General features: G+C 44.5%; 1 protein-coding gene across 1 annotated transcript in view; it reads right to left on the minus strand.

Annotated features, from left to right (window-relative positions):
- IDNK (IDNK gluconokinase) overlaps nt 1-23,278 on the minus strand; it is a 39,515-nt gene that overhangs the window by 11,904 nt on the left and 4,333 nt on the right. The window contains exons 3-4 of the mRNA XM_088470290.1: nt 16,647-16,733; nt 8,266-8,309 (exon numbers count right to left, since the gene is read on the minus strand). Of these exons, the coding sequence (XP_088326416.1) occupies nt 8,266-8,309; nt 16,647-16,733 (131 nt within the window). The remainder of the gene's footprint in view (nt 1-8,265; nt 8,310-16,646; nt 16,734-23,278) is intronic.

The raw sequence follows: 23,278 nt of genomic DNA on the forward strand, positions 1-23,278 counted from the left end.
TATTGTATTCTCCTTTAAAGATATTATGATAAATTAAATATTATTTTGATTACTAGTGCAGTGTACTAAAGATTAATGAGGCACTCATGTCTAAATGCTTTACAAATAAATCCTCAGTGACCATGAAAAAATGCTCATTTCAGCCACAATATAACTGTTCTACATCTGATTAGATCATAAAATTCTGCATTTAGTTGATTGCTTTCATGTTTAGAGAATACAGAGTGTTGCTTAGGTTTTGTGCTATAAAGTAACATACCTGTCAATTACCATTGTAGCAGCTGCTATAGCACTAGCCTCCTGCATGCATTACTGTTCCGAGCCATGTCCATGGACGCAGCATCGGAACATCTCGGAGAGTGCTGGGTACACCCCCAAAGTGACGAAAACGGGAGAAACTGCGAGACTCCACCCCATCTTCAACCGGTTCCACCCCTTTTTAATTAGACCACACCCCTTTTCTGTCGACCTGACCCTCCTTCCAACATTGAAATGTTGGGAGGTATGGTGTTGGGCCAGTGTTCAATAAATTAACCCCACATACCTGGTGTGGGGCTCATGCCTTGGGGGTTCTTCCCATCTACCTGAATTTGATTAGTAATTGCTAAGAAGCCCAAGGGCGGGATATACTACACATTGCATTTTGAATGTGGTACATCGGGCCAGTTATCGGGTACATACTGGAGTTAATAACGCAAGTATGTACCTAGAATTTAAAATTGCAAAGGACAGCTCTTTCAAAGAGAGGACATCCGTGTTTATGATCAAGAAGTCCCTCCGCACAGACGTTGTCTGCAGGGCCGTAACTAGGGTGATGCATCCTGTGTCATGGCACAGGGCACCTGTTTATTATCATTCTCACTTGTAGCTTCCTTTTCTTTTATCCCCAGCATCTTCTGGCTGCCCCTATCTCCTCCCTGAAGCCATGGGCCTTTTTCAGGTGCACTATCTTATGCCCCTATTTAAAAAATGTGGGGAACGCCTCCGTTTGTGTAGCCACTCCCTTGCCCGCCTCCAAAACGGGCCGAGCTGTCAATCACAATCGACAGCCGCCCCCTTTTGGTGCGAGACCCGTATTGATGGAGCGCATGTCGCTGGCCGGGTATAGCGCATGCGCACGCCAGAGGCGGCGCATGCACAGGGGGCAAACATTGACCCGCTTGCAAGCGCATAGCGCTTGCGAACGGGTCTAAATCAGCCCTAATGTCTCTGGGCAGATAACACAACAATGGCATTGTTTGGTGTTAACCAACCAGCATATCACTACATTGGACTTCATACCAACCATCAAGCGCAATGGTGGATGGGTTGATTATTTATTGTAGTTTTGCAGGTCTGACACCATGCTACTGGGACCATCAGATCTGCAGAACCATTTTTAGATGGGGACACAGAAGTTATTTTGCCATGGTCCCCTCTCATAGGAGGCTTCACTTCAGAGGGGATACCGGCGCATAAAATACCGGTGCTGGAATCCAGACACCTGTCAGAATCCATGCGCCAGTATCCCGACCGCCGGAATCCAAAGGTAAGTAGTGGAGTTAGTTGGAGGTTTAGCGTTAGGGGTTAGGCGTAGGGTGCGGGGAGGAGGAGGTTAGGTTTAGGCACTATGGGTGGAGGTTAGGCACAGGGGAGAGAGGGTAAAGGGTAGGTGAGAGGGGGAGGGTTAGAATACCTACGACAGGTGTTGGTATTCTTACCCTGTCGGGATGCTAGCATCGGAATTTTGACCACCGGGATCCTGAGCACCAACATCCTGTTCCCAACCCCTTTAAAAACCACCCACTACTGCTTGACTCTTTCCATTCACGTGTCCCAACCCTAAACTCTCCATTTTTCTCATCCTGACCCTGCCTTGCACAGTTATATCACATTAAATTTTCCATGTGTGCATCTGCCCTTATCCCTCCTCTACTGTGCCACTGACCACCTCTTATAGTGTTCATCTTACCCCCCTGCCATACTGTACCACTGATCTACCTCCCCATGTGTGCCTATGACCCTATTCCAAACTGTGCCTCTGAATCCACTTCCCCATGTGTGCCACTGAACCTCCCCACACATGTGTTACTCTAAACCCACCTCCCCATGTGTTTCTCTGAACCACCCTCCCATGGGTTCCTCTGAACCCACCTCTCCATGTGTGTCTCTGATCCCCCCTACCCATGTGTTCCTCTGAACCACCATACCATGGGCTTCTCTGAACCCACCTCTCCATGTGTGCCTCTGATCCCCCCTTACCCATGTGTGCCTCTCAACCACCCTCTCCATGTGTACCACTGACCACGCCCTAACCATGTGTTCTTCTGAACCCACCTTTCCACGTGTGCCTCTGAGCCACCCTCCCCATCTCTTACTGTGCAACCACTGCCATCCCCAGATGTGTCTTTGTCCATCTCCAAGGCTGGTAGCTGCAGATCAGAAGTAGGGTGGGTGAACGGAGAAAAGACCGTGTTTGGCGCTGCATAGATGAACATAAAGATGGCAGGTAAGCACAATGTTTCATCTCTCTAAAAGCATTGGGGGCCCTTAAATATGTTGCTATGGGGCCCACAAAGTCTTAATTATGCCTCTGCCTGTATATGTTTATTTACCATGTACTGTATATAGATTTTTCTCTCTTTGAGGGAAATTTGTCAGAGGGTAATTATTATATTTTTGGACTGTCAGAGGAAACAAGAGCACTGAATGATAGTCACATAACATTAGAATTTTTAAATTTTAGGATGGCAAAGACTAGTTGATAGTTATTTATGTCCTGATAATGCCAAGCCCATCTTTTGTTATATTTTTATTACTGATTTTGACAGCCATGTTCACACCAACATTCTGTGCCTTGATAGGGCTGCTGCAATGATCGTTGTTGCATCCTAATCAGGGGCATTGGAACCCTCCAACTTACTGTTGCTGGGCCGCCGCGGACCCTACCGGGTGGACGATGCAACTCGACTGGCAGCTGCAGCTGTGTCCGCGTCATGATGCAGTCCCACACACCCTCTTGTGTCATGGCCATCCAGGAGTCCCAGTAGCCTACAATGAGACTCTGCCTATTGCTGATGCTGCTCTGATGGAGCAGAGGCTGCTGCTGCCCCTGTTCCGAGTGTGGGAGCTCAGGGTGGTGGGAGTTGGATGCTGCAGACAGTGCAGAGCGCGCAGGGGACCGTGAGGAACAGCTGTCAGAGCCCCAGCTAAAAGCTCTTTGCATCAGTGAGGGTGTCGTTTTATTTGGTTAGTGGTGGATAAACATTATATTAGTGTGGTATATATTATGAGCCACAAATATTAGCACTTGCAAGAGAGTTAAAGAAAAAACATTTAAACTTAATTTCAATTCCATATCAGACTATTTTACGCTTCAACCACTGAACTGTACACAATATAAGTGCAATAATAGTTTATATGCTGCTATTCACCATATATATTATTAAGGGGTCTATTCATCATCCATCAATTTCTACAAAAGTAGGTGAAAATTAAAATTTTCACCAACTGTTGTAGAAATGAAGGGCCCGATTCAGACCCGCTTGCTATGATGCGTTCGCACGAAACCTGCCGATGTTTGCAATGTGCGCATGCATATAAGATGTCTAGTCCATGAGATCGGGAAGTGTTCGCACCCTGTAAATAGATGCCTCCTTAGGATGAGTGACAGGAGAAGCCGTTTGTGGGTGGTGACAGGGGATGGTCGATGGAAACGAAGGTGTGGTGGTGCGAACGCATGTCTGAGCGTCTTAACGCCGTTTCAGAGGCATGCATAATTAAGATTCAGCGTCATAGTACACGTCACATGGTTGAATTACACACTGAAGCACTCGCAGTGCTTGCGGTAGGGTATGGTCAGCCACAAGTGCTGCGTATGGGTCTGATGTTACTCGATGTTACCGATTGTTGAATACACTTCCTGGAGATGACATGTATTACTAAGGGAAAGTGACAGGCTGGTGGGCGTCTAAATACACACCACGATCGCACGCCAAGACATAGTGGGCATGCTAATGCCTTGCCGTACAATCGCGGGATTTGCATACTTTGGCAGCTGACAGCTGCGTGCGAACGCATCTAGCGAGCGGGTCTGAATGAGGCACTAAGCTACACACCCATTCATCTAACACAGGGGATATCACTAATATCTTCTGGTTACAATTCTCCCACAGTCCCCATACTTTAGTATGTTACTTAGATATTATGCCATTCATCAAGTTCCGAAAAAGCATTTTTTTGGTACTGTGTTACTGTATGTCATCGTGAGATGGAGTACAGCCCCCAACTGTGTTCCCAAGCTACCCTTTACACGGCAGCTTGTGCAGAAGAGGGATCTCTTCAGATCCTTCCCTACCGCATCCTAAATATATGTAGCCTGACGAAGGGCAATAAAGCCCGAAACGTTGCTTGAACACAGGAGTCGTGAGTTGTAGTTTATAAGTCAGCTGAGTGCCGCACCTGGACGTTTTTATATATATATATATATATATATATTGCAGCAGTATTACCAGAGATGGCGCTGGTGAGCAGCAGATTCTGTCTGGGGCAGGAGAGATTCGCCCACACAGAGAAGAAAAGGATTCTGGGTAGAGGTGTAAGAGCTGCCGAGTGAACTCAGTCCAGGGAGGACTGAGGCAGACTAGTGAGACAGGGCTCAGTGTGCTAGCAAGCCAGTGAGGGCCAGGAGGCCTGAGCCTAGACCTGTGAGATACAGGGAAGGCTATCCAACTCTGGCACTGAGCTATGGTACCTGCAAGGAAGCAGGCCAGACTGTGAGAGGCGGCAGCCAACAAGCTAAGGAAGCTATACCAGGCCAAGAGGCCAGTGTCCAGTCCTGCATGTGGCAGGAAGGACCACCAATCTCATAGACTGTGAGAGACTTTCATGCAGAGTAGCTGTTTCTGTAGTGAGGGTTCCAGAAGTGAGCTAGTGCATTAAACAAGGGCTAGGGTTGTTTATTATTTTTATGTTTCCTGATTTCACATTTATTTATGTTTGTTTAACTGGAATGCTACGTGTGGACTCTAATTCTGCACCTACTCACTGCACCACTAACCCCAGTCTACCAAGCTAATTAACCCCAAGTATCACATATGGTGGAGAATGCGGGCATAAAGAGTCTATGCAAGAAAATGTGTAATACAAATGGAAATATGGAGGCTCACTGCACCTGCATGGTGGAATGCTTGTCAAGTTGGTGAGTGAAGATAAAATCTGTTTTTAAGTATTTCATGGAAAAGTTATATGCATGTCTGAAAACCGTCTACAAAGTTTGCTAAAAGTTGTGCACTTTCTTCAGCATTGGAAAGGTTAAAAGAAGTTGTGTGGTTTATTCTGTTGAAATCAAGCTCGTTAAGAAAAGGTGTGTCTAATTATGTGGCCTGGACATTTCTTTTGCAAAGAAAAGAGCAAGTGCTATGTTGATTGGTGGACATTGTAGTTCCACAGAAGTGAAAGCAGGTGCTGTGTTATATTGTGCTGTAAATACAACTGAAAGTCAAGTGTTGTTACAAGTGAAAGAAGAACTGTGCTTGGGAAAAAAAAAAGTGTTTAAAATTTGAAGGGACAGACACCCAATATATTTTGGGGAGAAAAGACTGTGGGTCTAGGCTCTTCATGGTGCTGGCATCTATTCAAACCAAACCCTGCCTCACTTCTAAATAACCAGACAACATGGATGACATGGTGAAGGCCTTGCGGATGGCTACAGCAGCTCCGCGAGAAACCAACAAGCAGCAGTGGGCAAAGCTCAAGGCCCAAAAAGAAAGTGGTCAGGGTATGGTGCAACGGCTGTCCAGAAAGGACTATATCAACCTGGAAGAATTTGACAATATGCGTAAAGTTTTGAATGAAGGTAATGCATATTTTGCTGGGAAGGTTGACAACTTAATGGAACAATTAGCTGATGAGAGAAATGTTCATGAACAAACTGAAAAGTAATTACGGAGTGAATTGTCCTCTTTGAAAATGGCATTTGAGCAGCAAGAAATAAAAAAATGTGAAGTTCTTAAAGAGACAGACCTCAAATTGGCAGCTATGTCTGAATGCCTTGAGGAAGCTAAAATGTTCCAATGTGTTACAAAGTATGAGAATGATGTGCTCCTAGCCAAGAATGACGTATTAGAGCAGGATGTTGTGGAATTGCAGCAAAAGTGGGTGGTACTTCAGCAGGAAGTGGAAGAATTGAAAGAAGGTGTCCAGAGACATCAGAGTGATGCAGAGCACGCACAAGTGAAAGTGGCAGATCTGGCTATGGTGTTAAAAGGAAAAGACTCTTTAATTGTCTCCACACAAGTAAAACTTAAAGATTGTGAATTGGAGAAAAGTTCTCTGGCTGAAGAGTTCTGTGAAGTAAAAGGGAGGTATCTCCAGATGCTGCAGGCTCACGCTCAGTGGGAAAATGACAGTGAAGGAAAAGACATGGAGATGGTCTGTCTTGAAGACAATTGTAAAGAGCAAGTACAAACTCTCCAATCCAATTTAGCTGCAGCTAGAGCAGTTTTAGAATGTTTGACGGAAAGAAATGTATTCCTGGACGAAAGTCTGCATAAAGGCGCAAAATCAAAGTGAATCTTTGGAGAGAGAGCTTAACCTTGCCCATGGCAGGGCTTGGAAGTTGCAAGAACAGCAGAAGAACCTTGAAAAGTGTCTGCTAAGTGCACAGGACCAGTTGCAAAGATTCCAAGCGGAGAGGAATACCAAAGAACTGGAGTTGCAATGTGTATTAAAAGTGGCAGCGTCTGAAATAGTTGTATCAAAGTTGGGAAATTCCCTAAAAGTCTGTCTTGGAAAAGTGGATGAGAGTCCTTGCAGTGACTTCCAGTTTACACTGATAGCTGAGGGTGTGAAGTCCTCCCAAAGAAACACAGGTCCAGATGGCAAAACTGTGTCTGAAGTTGATGATAAAGAACTGACGTTTACAGATGGTAATCGCATGATCTGTCAAGCAAAAGTACAGGATGTACAGAAGTCTATGGAGATAGTGATGGCTTCAAAGGATGAGACTCTCTTGTTGCCGTGGGTTCAGAGTGATGTGAATGTGATGCAATCATACAGTTTTCAAGTGCAAAGCAGAACCTTAAAGAAGGTTAATTCTGAGAGTCTTGTGAAGAATAATACTCAGGTATGTGAAACAATGCCTTCATGCAAGCAGGATGGAACTTGCAATGCTGCTGAATTTGTCTATGAGAAAGTAGTGCACTATGGGAAAATGTGCCTGAAATCCTTAAAGCTTGACATGCTCAAGAATGAATCTCAAGTGCTTCATATAGAAAGCAAGAAGTACCACAAAGTGAGAAAAAAAGTTAGGAGGAAAATAAATTCTGGAATCTGGAGGATGAGGCCCCCAGAGGTCGCAAGAGTTTCTATGAACGTGAATGCAGTGGATTTCCCTCATGAGGAGAGTGAAGAGGGACATCGTCATGAGAATGCCTCGTCCCATATCGCTGAACCCAGGGGTTTCAAGCTGGGGAGGGTGATATGTGGCAGTATCACCAGAGATGGCGCTGGTGAGCAGCAGATTCTGTCTGGGGCAGGAGAGATCCGCCCACACAGAGAAGAAAAGGATTCTGGGTAGAGGTGTAAGGGCTGCCGAGTGAACTCAGTCCAGGGAGGACTGAGGCAGACCAGTCAGACAGAGCTCATTGTGCTAGTAAGCCAGTGAGGGCCAGGAGGCCTGAGCCTAGACCTGTGAGATACAGGGAAGGCTATCCAACTCTGGCACTGAGCTATGGTACCTGCAAGGAAGCAGGCCAGACTGTGAGAGGCCGCAGCCAACAAGCTAAGGAAGCTATACCAGGCCAGGAGGCCAGTGTCCAGTCCTGCATGTGGCAGGAAGGACCACCAATCTCATAGACTGTAAGAGACTTTCATGCAGAGTAGCTGTTTCTGTAGTGAGGGTTCAAGAAGTGAGCTAGTGCCCTAAACAAGAACTAGGGTTGTTTATTATTTTTCTGTTTCCTGATTTCACATGCTGGAAGTAAAGCACCATTTATGTTTGTTTAATTGGAATGCTACATGTGGACTCTAATTCTGCACCTACTCACTGCACCACTGACCCCAGTCTACCAAGTCAATTAACCCCAAGTATCACAATATATATATAAATATAAAGGTATTGTTTTTTGCATGGAGTGCCAAAGATATATATATATATCTTTGGCCACCACTCTAAATAGTTGAAGAATTTGGCATACATTTACCTAACTGGACATTATTATCCATCTGAAAATAATAATGTTTTCCTTGAGCTATGAAAAGTTTATATACAGGATGCTCACTCACCTCTTTATTAATTCATGCAATACACATAGCCAAGGTTGTCTGTCCTGTGGAGAGGAAAATAAATATTATTGCTTAAAAGTCTTATTTGTTCAGCTTCTAAAAATCAGATTATTATTTTAATCCATCCTTTTCTGCTAATGAAGAGCCTTTCCCATACAAACAGCTCAGTATATAAACTTCTCCAGCTTGGAGCCCTGTGAGCAGAGCTCTTTCAGTCCCGGACGACTATTTTTGCAGTTTGTGGGTGCAATTAGTCACATTTGGCAGCCTGGTTCTAACTATTGGTTTAACATTCTGACTTCACTGGCATCTGTTGGAAATAAATGTGTGTGCAGGTGTTGATATCGCAGAGTTATATAGGCACACACCAGCAGATGACTCAAACTATGAACAGTCCAGTTACTTAACCGGTGGTGTTGGTTTATTGACTGATAGTAGGTACAGCCGCACTCAGTGCTACATGTACACTGGTAATGGAGTGGAGCGGGGTTTCATACAGATCACCATCCGGTGAGTGTATGCTGCTTGAGGGTAGTGGTGCAGGATGCTGGAATGGCCTTAAAGCAGGTATTAACCAGGTTTTCTTGAAGACCTAAGTAAAAGACTACTATCTCCCACTATGTCACTCTTACACAGTAAAAACAAGATGGCTCCTGCACATGCCCAGTAGTGACCTTGGTGGCCATCTTGCTAAATGAAGCAGTAGTGTATTCCCCTTTCACGAACATGTACCTGATCAGGTCCAGCCTCCAGTACTCAATGGTGCGAGTCATGCTACAGTGCAGCAGGGGTGGGGCCATTATACTGCAAATCTTAGTACATCTTAGTACATCTAGTGTGTACCCATGATATGTGCGTTCTCACAGCAGGGCCGATGGGGGACGTCGCCAACGATGCCATGCAGCAATGTGCATCCCTCCCCCCGTCGGAACAGGCATCGGCAAATGTGTATGCACTTGCCGCATGCTGGGTCCCGTCGCCCGCGACGTCGGGCTGGGTACGCAGCTTTACACCTTTGGCCTTCCCTCCTAGATTAGTTACATTTCAGATGGCACAAAAGAAAAAGAAAATTCTATGGTGCTCAACCTGCTTTAACTAATCCTCACAAACATTTCACATAAATGCATCTCAAAAGAAGATGATGCAGTAAATCTTTAGAGCTTGGAACCAAATACCCAAATCTGCTTCAATGTAAGTTCTACATATATATATATATAATATATATATATATATATATATATATATATATATATATATATTATTAGGGATGTGCGCCGGAACTTTTTTTCCCTGATTTGGTTCTAATTCGTCGTCCTGCTTTGGATTTAGATTTGCCAAACTGCGGTGACTGGCTTTGAATTTGGATTTTTTTACAAAAATTGACAAAAAAAGTTAAAATCACATAAATTGGTCTTTTCTTCCTAGAGTATTATTAACCTCAATAACATTAATGTCCAGTCAATTTAGACCACCTCACAGCTTATAATGTTGTTTTCAACATTATTGGCCAAAGGTTGCAGTGAGCTGACTGGTTACTAAGCGAAAAAAGCAGCGGCACAGCGGCACAGACACCACAGTTTAAATCACATCTATGACAAATTGCACACAGCAGTGGTAGAAATGAAAAGTAGTGCACCCACCCAGTGGGGTACAGCCAGCAGAATCACAGTACTTGTTTACAAAGTGGGCTACGGCCCTAGGAGTCACAGTGCACAATCTTATTCATATTACACCGCACATAGGGCTCTATTTATTAAAATTATTTTTACTAAAATAAAGTGAAAAAGGGTGTTTTCACACCCTTTTCACATCATTTTAGTTTCACCTGTAGTTATTACAGGGCAATTGGAGTAGAATTAGTAAAATTCTACTCCAACCCCCAGTATCACTTATTTTTAGCAAAGCAGATCGCATTTCCCATAATTGTAATGGGAAATGTGATCTGACCTAAGTTACTAAAAATAAATTGTAAAAAAATACCGGGGGAAGCCCTGTGAAATACCGGGGGAAGCCCTGGAGGTGGCGTTATCCAGGGTCTCCCCCGGTTACCGGGCTCCCACTCTGCTCTAACGGGGAGAGCAGAGGCGGGAGCCGGTACCAGTAATCAGCTATGTGGTCTAAGCAGACCGCAAGCTGATTGCTGTACAAAAAAGAAAAAAAAAATTAAACATTTTTTTTTTCCTTACCTGAATCCAGGGACCGGTGATCGGGCCTCCGGTGATGGCTCCTCTCCGGTCAGCTGGTCTCCCACAGTGCACTGGGGCCCGGTCATCAGGTGATCGGGCCCCAGTGCAGTATGGGAGATCACCTGATCGGGAAGCCCGGAGAAGACCACCGGAGGCCAGGAGGATGCAGGTAAGTGTAATGAAGGGAGGGGGGGTTGCGGGGGGGAGGGGGGGTCGCGCGCCCGTCCGCGATCGTGGGGGGTGGGGCTTAGTGCTGGGGGGCGGGGCTTAGCGTCGGTGGGGAGGTAGTAGCGGTGGTCGGTCGGCGCATGCGCGGGCTCTTAGTCGCGGTATTTTTTCCGAAAATACCGCGACTAGAGTGCGGATGGGATCCGCAGGGACAGAGCTTTATCGCAAGCTCTGTCCCTGCAAGGGATTTATAGTAAATCCCTGTGATATTACCTGAATTCGCAATGCAAATTCACTCGGTAATATCACACTACAATCCGCATTCAATATGCGGATTGTAGTAAATAGAGCCCATAGTGTCCCTGATTCACATTACACCATAAAGTAGTGTTTCTTATTTATGTTACGACACACAGTAGTGCCACTTTTACACAATGCCCACAGTAGTGACCCTTTTACACAATGCCCACAGTAGTGCCCCTTTTACACAATGCCCACAGTAGTGACCCTTATACACAAAGCCCACAGTAGTAATGCCACTTATACAATGCCCACAGCAATAGTGTCCCTTACACAATGCCCCCAGCAGTGGTGTCCCTTATACAATGTCCCCAGTAGTGGTGCCCCCTATGCAGTCCCCTTAGTAGTAGGACCCCCTATGCAATGCCCCCAGTATTAGTATGCCCCCCAGTAGTATGCCCCTCATTAGCAGGCCCCCAGTAGTATGCCCCCCATTAGCTGGACCCACGTAGTATGCCCCCCCAGTAGTATGCCCCCCATTAGCTGGCCCCTAGTAGTATGCCCCCCATTAGCTGGCCCCTAATAGTAAAGCCCCCCAGTAGTATGCCCCCATAAGCAGGCCCCCAGTAGTGTGCCCCCGCAGTAGTATGCCCCATAAGCAGGCCCCCAGTTGTATGCCCCCCCCAGTAGCAGGCCCCCTGTAGTATGCCCCCCAGTAGTAGGCCCCCCAGTATCAGGCCCCCTGTAGTATGCCCCCCAGTAGTAGGCCCCTCCATTAGCAGGCCCCCATACACACATAAAAAAAAAAAAACTTACCTGTATCCCCGCTCCAGCCGCCGTCCACTCTGCTGCCACGCGACGAGGAGGGAGCCGGATGACTGAGCTCATGAGTGAGCTCCAGCCAGCTCCCTCCGTGCAGCAGCCAATGAGAGTCTGTGTGACTCTCATTGACTGCTGTAACAAACACACAGCTGCCACTGGCGGCTGTGTGTTTGTTCTGTGTAGGGTCTGCCCTACACTCGAGGAGCCCTGATGTCGGATTCTCTAGCGAGAATCCGACATCAAGCGGCCGCCGTCCGGCCCCGAACGGGGATCCAGGTCAGACGGGGAACACCCGAACAGGGTTCGGGTGGACTCGGATCCCCTATGTTCGGAGCGGTTCAGATTCCACAGAATCCGAACCGCTCATCTCTAATATATACATATATATATATATATATATACACAAAGTTAGATGCCGGCACTCACTGAATGTAAGTAATTACTGCACCGGTGCCTTCCTCAATCAATTCACACGGATGTGGAGAGACATCATATACATACATGGAGGTGGCACTCGTGGTGACTGGCGTGAAAGCAGACAAGTGTCCCCTGTGGCTGTAATCAACGTTTCAGAACTTTAAAAACGTTCTTTCATCAGGATATACATATATCTATATCCTGACGAAAGAACGTTATTAAAGTTCTGAAACGTTGCTTACAGCCACAGGGGACACTTGTCTGCTTTCACGCCAGTCACCACGAGTGCCACCTCCATGTATGTATGTATGTATGTATATGTATATATATATATATATATATATATATGATGAAAAATTAAGAGGTGGCACTCAGCAGACGATTAAAGAAGTAAAACAACGCCCTTCATTCCATTCCTATTTGTGCTGCTGTGTGTATATATATATATTATATATATATATATATATATATATCACGGTTAAGGCAGAGAGAAGGTATGTCTGAGACCTCTCACAGGACTTGAATTAGGGCCAATATCCCGCTGACAGATTTTCCTCTCTAACTATATTTCTTTGGAGGAATGCAGAACTTGTCAGACATGATAAAGATGATTGATAGGTTTGCCAGCTCAAACTAATATGTGCTGGGACCCGCAGAGAAGATGTCACTATCAGTCAGTATTTATCAATGCCCAGCTATCACCTCAGCAAACAGTTTAGGCAAGATGTATGCCAAGGTTGACAAGCCGGGGTGCTGCTGCTGGCTGATTGCAGCAAGAAGCAGACAGTGACAGCGAATCTTCACAGTAGATCCAAGAGAAGAATGTTAGGTCAAAAATACTGACTTGACCAGGAACATAACATTTTAAAAAGGATTTATAATGCAGAGTATTGTGGTGGACAATGCCTATAAAATTATTTTTTCTTGGGTGGCATTCTCCTAGCATTATTTTGTATTATTCATTAAATGACACTGCATTTCAAAATATGGGACAAGGCAAAGAGAAAAAAGATGGAGCACAGAGACCTTGTAAATCACACAATAATAATAAGAATAATGTACTTAAGTCTGAGAAAGTACTATTGAGTTTAGCTCACAGGTCACAAGCTTTTTGTAGGAGGCTGGTGAGAGTACATAAGCATTTTATTCTTGCAGCCACACTGTATCTGTATACAAAGATTCTACTAATGGAAGTCAGAGAGCATGAATTAGGCAGTCATCCACAACAGCATGTAGTGTTCATTCTAACACCCTGTACCTGTCACAATTCCAGTTCCTCTTTTCTGCCTGGGGTGTTGTTCTCTGCTCTAGTGCTTCTAGCACACTCTGGTCTGTATCTCAGGAGTTTTTGCATCAGCTGAATGTGCTAGAAGCACCAGAGCAGAAAGCGACACCCCAGACAGGAATGGGGACCTGCATGGGTTGTGACAGGTGCAGGGTGCTAAAATGAACGCCAAGAATCTCTCTCCATCTGATCCCAGACCTTGTCTGCAGTGTTCTATCTGATCCAATATACAAGTTGTTTAACATTTTATATATATATATAAATATATATATACATACAGGTACATACATACACAGTATATATACACACACACAATCTATTATATATATATATATATATATAAATATATATATTAGGCTGCACGGCCCCTGCACTGTACAGAGGAGGATGTGTAATGTGCAGTCTAAGTGAAAAGACTGCACATTACACCTCCTCCTCCTCCTCTACAGTGTCCATAGTCAGCATGGAACTTCATGAGAGACGAACTCAGAGTGGAAGGGAACCCTGCTGTTCCCATCCTCTCGGAGTAGGAGGTGCTGTGAAGATCAGGCGCAGAAGCAGAGGACAGGGAATAGGCCTCTAGAAACCTTGGGAGCCATTCAAAATTTTGCTATGGGGGACCATAATGTTTTAGTTACTCCCCAGCTGTTTAACCCTTAAAGAAATAATTACAGTATGTATTGGATATATCAAATTGAAAATAAACCTGTTTTTTTTTACACTAGGGAGAAATACAGTATGTTCTGTAGATGAAATAAACCAGCTAACATATTTCTTCATCTAATCTGGATAACTCTAACTGTGCAAACAGATCTTTTTATTTCATTGTGCAATCAACGGTGTCAATAGCTTGGATATTCCGGTATTATGTGCATTGGGTAAATAAGGGATACATGACAATTAATTCTGTCCACCTGGGTGGTGTGTAATTCCAGCAAATAACTCTAATAGAGCTGGTATGCTGTAGATTCACAAGAGACCAAATTGTGCACATCATAAATTGTCACAAAGTTCACATCACAGTGATTTTTATTCGCACGTAGAAAACAATCAATGTCCATCACTGCTGCAATCCTGCACGCAGTGGTTGTGAGAAAATATGCAAATGTAGCAGCCGCCGGGATTTGTATTGAGACGCCCACTAGCGGTGTCTCAAGTCCGCCACTTGTGTACAAAGACGCACCATTCGCCTTTTGAGAAGCCCTTTGGTCACAAGTAAGGAGCCTTAACCACTGCATATGCTGGCTGTGACTCCCCCTTCCCCCACCCCCCCGAAACGGTCATGACACACCAGTGTTTTAGTCGCCTCTCCAACGTTACCTCCCCCAAACGGTCACTGTATGTTGATTACTTTGCATCCTAAACCACATCTTCCGTTATTGTGCTATCACATGCTCCTCCTCATGCTGTGAGGACTCATTATAATCAGCTGCCTTTCATATAAAAGCAAATCTAATTTCATTTTCATGCAATAAACTCATCAGCATTACGTTTCTTTATCTACATTTACACCAGTTTATGCTTTTATTTCACTGTTTAAGAGATTTTGTTCTCAGAAGTCATCCTATACAAAAGTGCGGAGTGTAACTGAAAACCAATTGTAAATATTTAAATTTTAGGGTCCTACAAATGGTAAGTACTATATCTGTACTGCTTTTTTGTAGTGTAACAGTTTGGGTGAGATCAGGATTGTTAAAGCCAGGCTTACAGCCTTATGATTAGAGTCGGACGCAGTCACTGCTGTCCTCGCCTATTATGCCGCAGTCACGCCTACGACTTTATGCTAATGCTGCTTCAAAGCCCCTCCCTGGTGTACATCAGAGTATCCGGATGTGCAAGGAGTGAGACGCCCACTTGCAGAACCTATAGATACTGCATTACCGCCCGATGTGTCTTTAGATGCAAATTTGCTCCAGCTCTTTGGCAGGTGCAGTGTCTCTGTGAGCATGGCCTCCTACATGAGGGAATGTGCGTCTCTGTATGTATGCAATCGCTTTCATCCACACACCCACAACACTCCCATAAGTGCCTCTTATTATTCACCCCGTGTTACCTCACAGTCAGCTCCCAGAAACGCCCATTACATTTGTTATACCATGCACCCAAATTTGTTCTGCGGCTCTGCAGTGCGATTCATACGCAGAGAGAAAACAAAAATTGCTAGAATATTGGAATAGCGTTCCGACTTGGAATCAGGCGCTAGGACTCTGGCCTAATCTAGGGATGCAGCTGCTAGTTCTAGACCCACGGTTTAGGACTAGCAATACATTTATTTTGATTTTAGAATTACTTTTTTTTTCATGTTTTCTTAAAAGACATCCTGTGCGGGATGTATGACGGGTCGCATTTTGAATGTGATGCATCCCGCCAATCATCGCATGCATGAAAATAATTAAAGTACAGCCCTCCCGGGAAGAGCTGTCCTTTGCGGTAAAAGGTCTTCCAGGTTTATGAACCAGATGTCCTTCTACGGATGCGTCGAGGGACGCACGTACCGCGGGGGGTGCTGGGAGGGATCCCTCTCTCAGGACTTTGCGAATAGAAGCCCATAGGCTTCTAATGGCAACACCATCTATGGATGGCATTGCCCACAGCATCCAAGCCCCGGAATGTATCGCATTCCGGAGCTTGGTGCATATGCGGTAAGCGCCCAAACCTCCTCAATTTCGGAGTTTGGACCACAAAAACCACAAAGATGTATCCCACCCCCTGAGAGAATTAGAAGGAAACAAATGCCCCTTTTTCTCTTTAATTTAATGTGTCTTAAAAAGATTACAGAATTTGGTATGCAAGGGGTTAAACAGTTTAAAATGCAGAGAAAATTGCAAGTAATTTGAAATGAGCTGTATTCCAAGTCCTGTTCAATACAGGGCCTTAGCCAGATGCCTTGGATTGTGCCTAATTGGCTTTTGCAAACCTTGGTATTCCTTCTCGGCTTAATATATTTCTCCTTTCCAATTGGTGGAGGCACTATTTCTAAAGACTAAACTCGTGCCTCAGTTGCAAAGAAACCAGTACAAATATGTATTTATTTTTTTTATAATAAATAAATTCAATATTAAGATATAACATTAAACTGAACTGACATTTTTCTGATACATTTGTATCAGTTTGTATAAAACAAAAATACTGTAAATTGTGTTATACTGGATGCACTCTGTGAATGTGCTTTATTAAGAGCGTTTATCTGATAATCACAATTTTTTTTTTATATGGGGGAACATGCCACTGGCCCTAGGTATTTACCGTGAGCTTGTACTTACCTGATCACTTAATGGTATGCCCTGCGACATCTTAATTTTATTTTCCATAGGGTGATAATCATCTGCATCATAAAATCTCCATCCTAGCTGCAATAAAGCATATGTAATATTTGATAAAAAATGATTCAAAGAACATAGGCCCTCATTCAGAGCCACTCGCAAGCGGGCGCACGTACGTTAGGCGTACGTAAAAAAATATTTAAATTCAAGGACTCGCTCGTATTTTCGATCGCATCTAAAAATCCTCCCCAAACTCAGACGACCCCTCCTCTAACTAACGAGCGTGCGAAATAGCGAGCGTACATCCCCGAAATGGCTTGAAGGGAACGCACGCACAAGTATAAACCGGAAGTGGCCATGTCAGATGTCGATTACCTGCTCCTTTATTCTGCCTACCTCCATCAATCGTATCATGCCAATCAATGTATCAATTAGCTTAATGTTTGTTTTTTTTCAACACAATGCAAGAAACTTTACTCTTGTCCGTGTTTGTGTTTACCCGCAGAATACGTACGGCTTAAACATTCGCTTTTATTGCTCAAAAAACATGTTAGCCACAATGAGAAAATTGTTCTATTGCTGTGGATCCCCGCATATTTTCCGGGGTTCATTTCTTTATTTAAATTTGCTTACGCTTGTCACTGCATCAAGCCTATCATAACTCTCCAGAGATTTCTGGCCCTGTCGAACACATGACTCATACACTAACCAATCAAATTGCTCCTGTTAATTTCCAAGCTACATTAGCCAATCAGAAATTTTTGGCACACTTTATCAAAAATGAATTTTAAGAAAAACACCATTGCCATCATGAGAGCCTCCGCATTCACCAGGCGCGAGCTGCTGGTGCTAATGGAGGTGATGGATCGGCGTATCACCAGCCAGCCTCCACCCATCACCAACCCGGAGAAGCGTTCCGCGTATGCGGAGGCACGGGCCCGCCTGCGCTCCTTTGGCTCACGCCGCAACATCGGCCAGCTGGAGCGCAGGTGGTCTGACCTGCAACGGCGAACGCCCCGCTTGCTGGCATGCTTTCGCATGCAGATAGTGGAAAGTAAGTGTTATGTATTGTGGTTTTCATGTTTGTCTTTGTGGGGCAAACTGCGTGTGCATGTTTTCATGTCTGTCCTATTTTTTCATTCTCATCATATCTGCGTGTGCATGTTTTTATGTCTGTCCTATTTATTCATTCTCCTCATATCTGCATGACCATGTTTTCCCTCTATTTCTGATATATTCATTCTACTCATATTTGCATGTTTTTTGTTGGTGGTGGGTGATTTTAAAATGTTATTTGGGCAGGATTTGGCCAGAAACTAACCACAATTTGTTTGACATCTTTTAGGGGGACAGGCAAGACTACGCCGTCACCGTCCGGCCAGACGGCGGTACCGCTCACTCTCACCCACCCCCAGCCAACACTCCACCCCAAATAATTCCCCTATTCCCCCCTCCTCCCAAGCCTTCCAAGACCCTCTCCCGGAACTGTCGGGCCTCCTTCCCCTCCGTCCCCCTTCCCCCTCTCCTCCAACCACCCCTCTTCCAATTACCCCCTCCCCGGAGTCCGTGATAACCCCGCCCCGTTCTTTGGGGAATGAAGGCTCCTCCGAGGATGAAGATGGAGGGACTTCGGGATCTGCCGTTTTGGCTACCGGTATGTTTTTCTTTTGCGTTTTTTTTAACCACAAACTGTTTGTATGTAATCATGTGTCGTTCCTTTATTCGTGATTTTTGGGTTCTTTTTTGGTGATTTAGCAGTTTGCCTTTACCTCTTCCTGCTGATTTCAACATACACATATCACACCTGTGGGTATTTCTACATAGGCCTTGTAATTTTTGCAGCACCCCTTTTTTTTTAAATTTTGGTTTTGGAGTGATTTCGTTGTGTTTTTGTTTTTTTAATGTGGATTCCCTATTGTTTGATTAATCCACACACTTTTCTCACCCACAGAGGAACAGAGGCGTCGGCAAGAGGTCGAAGATTGTGTGGCACACATGCGCCAAAATGTAATTGGGGTGCTTGTGGCCCTTGACCGGCTGTCTGGCATCCTTCGGCAGTAGATTTTTTTTGTTTTTATCTTTTTCAAAATAAATTGTTTATTTCTAATATACGTTCTGCCTCATTCGTTTTTTCAAAACCAAAGATAGTTAACCCTGACATAAGTAGACTGTTCCTGCAAGGTTTTGCATTTTTTAAAAATTAGATTGGGTTTTGTATTTGTATGTAAAACACCCTCAAGAAACACATAACAGTAACAATGTCATTTCCCTTTTTGTGTGTAGTGGCAATTAGATATTTCTACATTTTACAGGTTCCTAGTTGGTGGGCAAGCTGCTTAGGCGAATCTTACAAAGCCAAATGATTGGACAGGCTTCCTTTTGGTGTGGGTTGGGAACCTGAAAACATATTTAATTTTTGCTCAACTGGCGTCAGTACTGGATTACCCCTTAGTCAAATGTAAGGTGTGTTAACCTGGTTAAACTTGCTGGTAACGTCCAAAAAAAGGAAGAACATTTAACTCTCCAAACATTTATTCACAACATAACTGAGAAATCAAAGTGGTCACTCACAAAAAAAACACACAGTGAGAATCTCAAATACAACACATACCCAATAAAAAAAAAACCAAAAAAAACAAATCAAGAACTGGTTGAGGAAGGACCATGCCAAAATGATTCCACAAACATGGCGTTGTGATATGGGTTCCAGAATATATTCCCAAAATGAGCAGATCCAGGTTTGGTAAGGGTAGCATGAAGTAGTGAGCGTTGTAGTGCCAAAGATTATGTGAACAAACCGAAGATGTTGAAAAAAAGAAAACAAAATTAGATGTTCGCAAACAAACACAAACACATTAGGTTAAAACACTGTTTTGTTCAAACTTACCTAAAAAATCTGGCCACCACATCATCGCGTATGGCCCCCCCACATACTGACCTCCGACCAACCTCGGGGGGGCCATCCTCAGGTAAGGCATCCTCTGGCTGCATTGGGACACCACTCCATATGGCGATGTTGTGAAATATCCCACACAGGACCACAATTTTCGACACCATATCCGGCAAATACATGAGCTCGCCACCAGAGTGGTGGAGGCATCTGAATCGGCCTTTTAAAAGGCCGATACAGCGCTCCACCACTTGCCTGGTGGCTGTAAGTGCGGAATTAAATGCACTTTGTGGGCCTGGTGTGGGAGCCAAATAAGGAGTGAGCAGCCAGGACATGCAAGGATATCCACTGTCTCCTATGGAAAAGAATTGACAACATCAGGAACACTGTGTATCAAGCTTAACATTGTTATGTACTAAAGGTCTCCACTTACCCAGAAGCCACGCATCACCAGCTTGTAGGTTGGTTAATTTGTGCCATATCCCTGATTGCCGGATGACGAAGGAGTCATGTGCACTTCCGGGTAATTTAGCATTCAGGGACAGGATCTGGAGGGAGGCATCACATACCACCATTACATTCAGGGAGTGATAGTGTTTCCTGTTTCTAAATATGGCCTCCAGCCGGGCTGGAGGCTGAAGTGGTATGTGAGTACCATCCACAACCCCTATGATGTGTGGGAAGGCAGCTATTTGGTAAAAATTGGCCTTGGCCACACTAAGGGCACCCATATCTAAAGGCATTTGAATAAAATGATGGAGGTGCTTGAAAAGTGCCTCCATCACTGCCCTCAGGATCCGGGAAAAGGAGGATTGGGAGATGCCCGCCACTATTCCCACTGTTGTTTGAAACGATCCTGAGGCACAGAAATGTAACACCGCCATAAATTGCGTAAGTGGTGGTATTGCTGTTGGACTGTCAATTTGCCGCTCAAGATCACTTTCTATTAATGAGAGAGTGTCTATGATGATTTTGGGAGGTAGACGGTAGCGTCTTAAAACATCATCATCGGGCATTCCAAAAAGGGTGACACGTGTTCGAAATATCTGGGGCCTTGCATGCCTACGATGCCTACGCCTGGGACGAGATTGAGGTTGGTCGGCTTCCGGGAGCATGGCCAGAACAATCCGCCCCAGATCAACCTGAAATTCAAAGATTTTAAAGTAAGGCTTTTGACCCACCCCAAAACTATATTAAAACAACTTAGCTTGATGATACCATCCATTGCTGCTTACATGCCGGGGTATTGTCATGATACGTCCAAACTGAAAATAAACACCAAAATTACTTGACACATTTCACTCTGTGCATTTTTGTTTACAAATTTTGTGCTAGACCAAAGTTAAAATATGCCAAACACCCATTTAGCAAAACAACAAAGCGACATTTAACACAGTACATCAAAATGGGTCAAAATGTTGGCACAAAAAGCGAAAGAGAAACCACCAAAAAGTTAGAATGATTATTAAGCTGTTAAAAATGCGCTAATTAGTTCGCTAATACAAGTCACAAGAGTAACTACTAAAAATGCGCTAATTAGTTTGCAAATACAAGATAAAAAATGGACTTACCAAGAGCAAATATATAAGAGTCAAAATCAAAAGGTCTTTTGGGTCGAAAATAAACAAAATCTAAAATAGAAGAAATTATGGATCCAAAATTTACAAAAAATAAGAAACACAATGAAACAACAATTGAACAAAAGTTAGACTTCACAAAACTTACCAAATCAAGAAACGAGGTCCCAAAAATATAAACCAACAAAGATAACGGAAAAAAAAAACGCAAATCTAACCAACAAACGAATCTCCAACAGCCAACTCCTTTCTACGCAATCAATAAACTCCAGCCAAGATAACCTCCAACAATCCAAAAACGCCACCTCGACTTGAGACACACCAAGCCATAAATAGTGTTTCGTTTCCCGCACAAATTAAGGAGGGATCATAGGGCCGCACAATCAATGATGCGGCCGCAAAATAAGGACGCATGTATAAATACGTCACGAAAACACATTCAAATTCTGGTGTATTTCTTGTTTGGACCTCAGACATGGCGACAGACCAGGGAAAAAATGCCCAAGAGTCAGGCGATAAGTCTTTCATGCATTTTGTATCAATGATTAATTTGAAACATAAGATTAGGCAAGTTGTGATTTTGTGAATTCTGTAAATTTACACAAATAGGTGAGGAGAATGACATGGAAGAGGCTGCTGGGCCCAGTATTCCGGCCAAAGCGGCCAAAAAAAAAAGGCAGCCACATTTCACAAGAAAGGAGATGGAGGTTTTGATCCAGAAGTGTGTGGACATCCTGCCACAGGCAGACAGGAATATGAGTCTAAGCCAGAAGTGGAGAATGTGGGAAGAGGTAGCCGTTGCTGTCAATAGGGTGGGTGATTATGTCCGTCTAGCCCGGGATGTCAAACGGCGGTAAGTAAACCCTTGCCCCCCCTAAAAACAAACCCCATTTTAAACCAAAGGATAATGGCTTCCATTTTTCCCCACAGATGGGGCGACTTCAAATATCGCTTAAAACAAAAACTCGCGGACAGGGCTAGGCATGCAAGGGGGACAGGTGGGGGTCCCACCCCTGTGTCATTGGAGTTGACGGATTTAGAAGAGCTGGCACAGGGGTGTGTGCAGCCTGTGGAGGTGTTTGGCGTGTCCAACATGGATACGGACATGCCAGACTTTGCGGCTCCTCATGTTGTCCCAGGTAAATCTTTGGATGTCATCAACTCTGAAATGTTATTGTGCCAATATGTAGATTGTAATGTGAGGCTTTTCTCTTTTTTCCTAACAGAGACACAGGCGGATGAGTCTGCTCCAGAGGGGAGCCTTGGCCGCCGAATTTCTGCTGGCTCTGCAGGGGAGGAACCAGTACATCCGGCTGAGGACCCTGCAGAAGCCAGTCCAGGACAATCACCCTCGCAGGCAGTGGCCCTCCTCACAGAACTCAATTTCAAATCGGATTCCCATACGGAGATTCTGCAGAGGATGGACGCCAGTCTGCTACGGGTGGCTGAGGCCCTGGAGCAAAATGCTGCGGCCAACGAGACCATTGGTCAGGCCCTGGCGGAAAATACCAGGGCCAACATCCGCATCGCCAATGCCCTGGAGCAGCTCGTTCACCAGCACATGGTGGAGCCGACCTCCCTTCCTGCCGGAACATCAGGATCCTCCACCTCTGGCACAACATCAGCCAATCCTCCAAATGTGCCTAGCCCTGTGCCTAGTCCAGAGGCCACAACATCTGCCTCTGGACAGGCCAGCCCGATGACATCCCGGACCCGGTCTGGCGCCCTCCCTCCCCCATCCAAACGGGTGAAAAAACGGTGACAGCAATGGTGACTTTTCCCACAATCCTTCTGTGCTTGGCTCATATTCCTTTCGGTTCAAAACTTCCCTCTCCTTTCTTGTGAAATTTTTTATTTTTTTGATGTATGTTTATGTCAACAGTTATGTTGGGCCAATTTGTTTGATTTGGGAACATATCTTTGGGCAAAAAAGATGTCCCCCAAATTTTTAAAATAAGTTTTTTTGTTTGAGCAATAAATTGGAAATTAAACAATGACATTGGATTGTGAAATTATTGTACAAATGGGTTACATTTAATCCTGGGCCAAAAGGCAAAAACTCGGCCAAAAAAAAAAAAAAAGGGCTCTTTAAGGAACGTTTAAAAATTCATATAATTCGGCAAATTCAAGAGGCACAAATAAAATGGTGCGAAACTGAAAACATG

This window comes from Taudactylus pleione, unplaced genomic scaffold (genome assembly GCF_031769625.1).
Source record: "Taudactylus pleione unplaced genomic scaffold, aTauple2 ptg000095l, whole genome shotgun sequence".
Classification (NCBI taxonomy): Eukaryota; Metazoa; Chordata; class Amphibia; order Anura; family Myobatrachidae; genus Taudactylus; species Taudactylus pleione.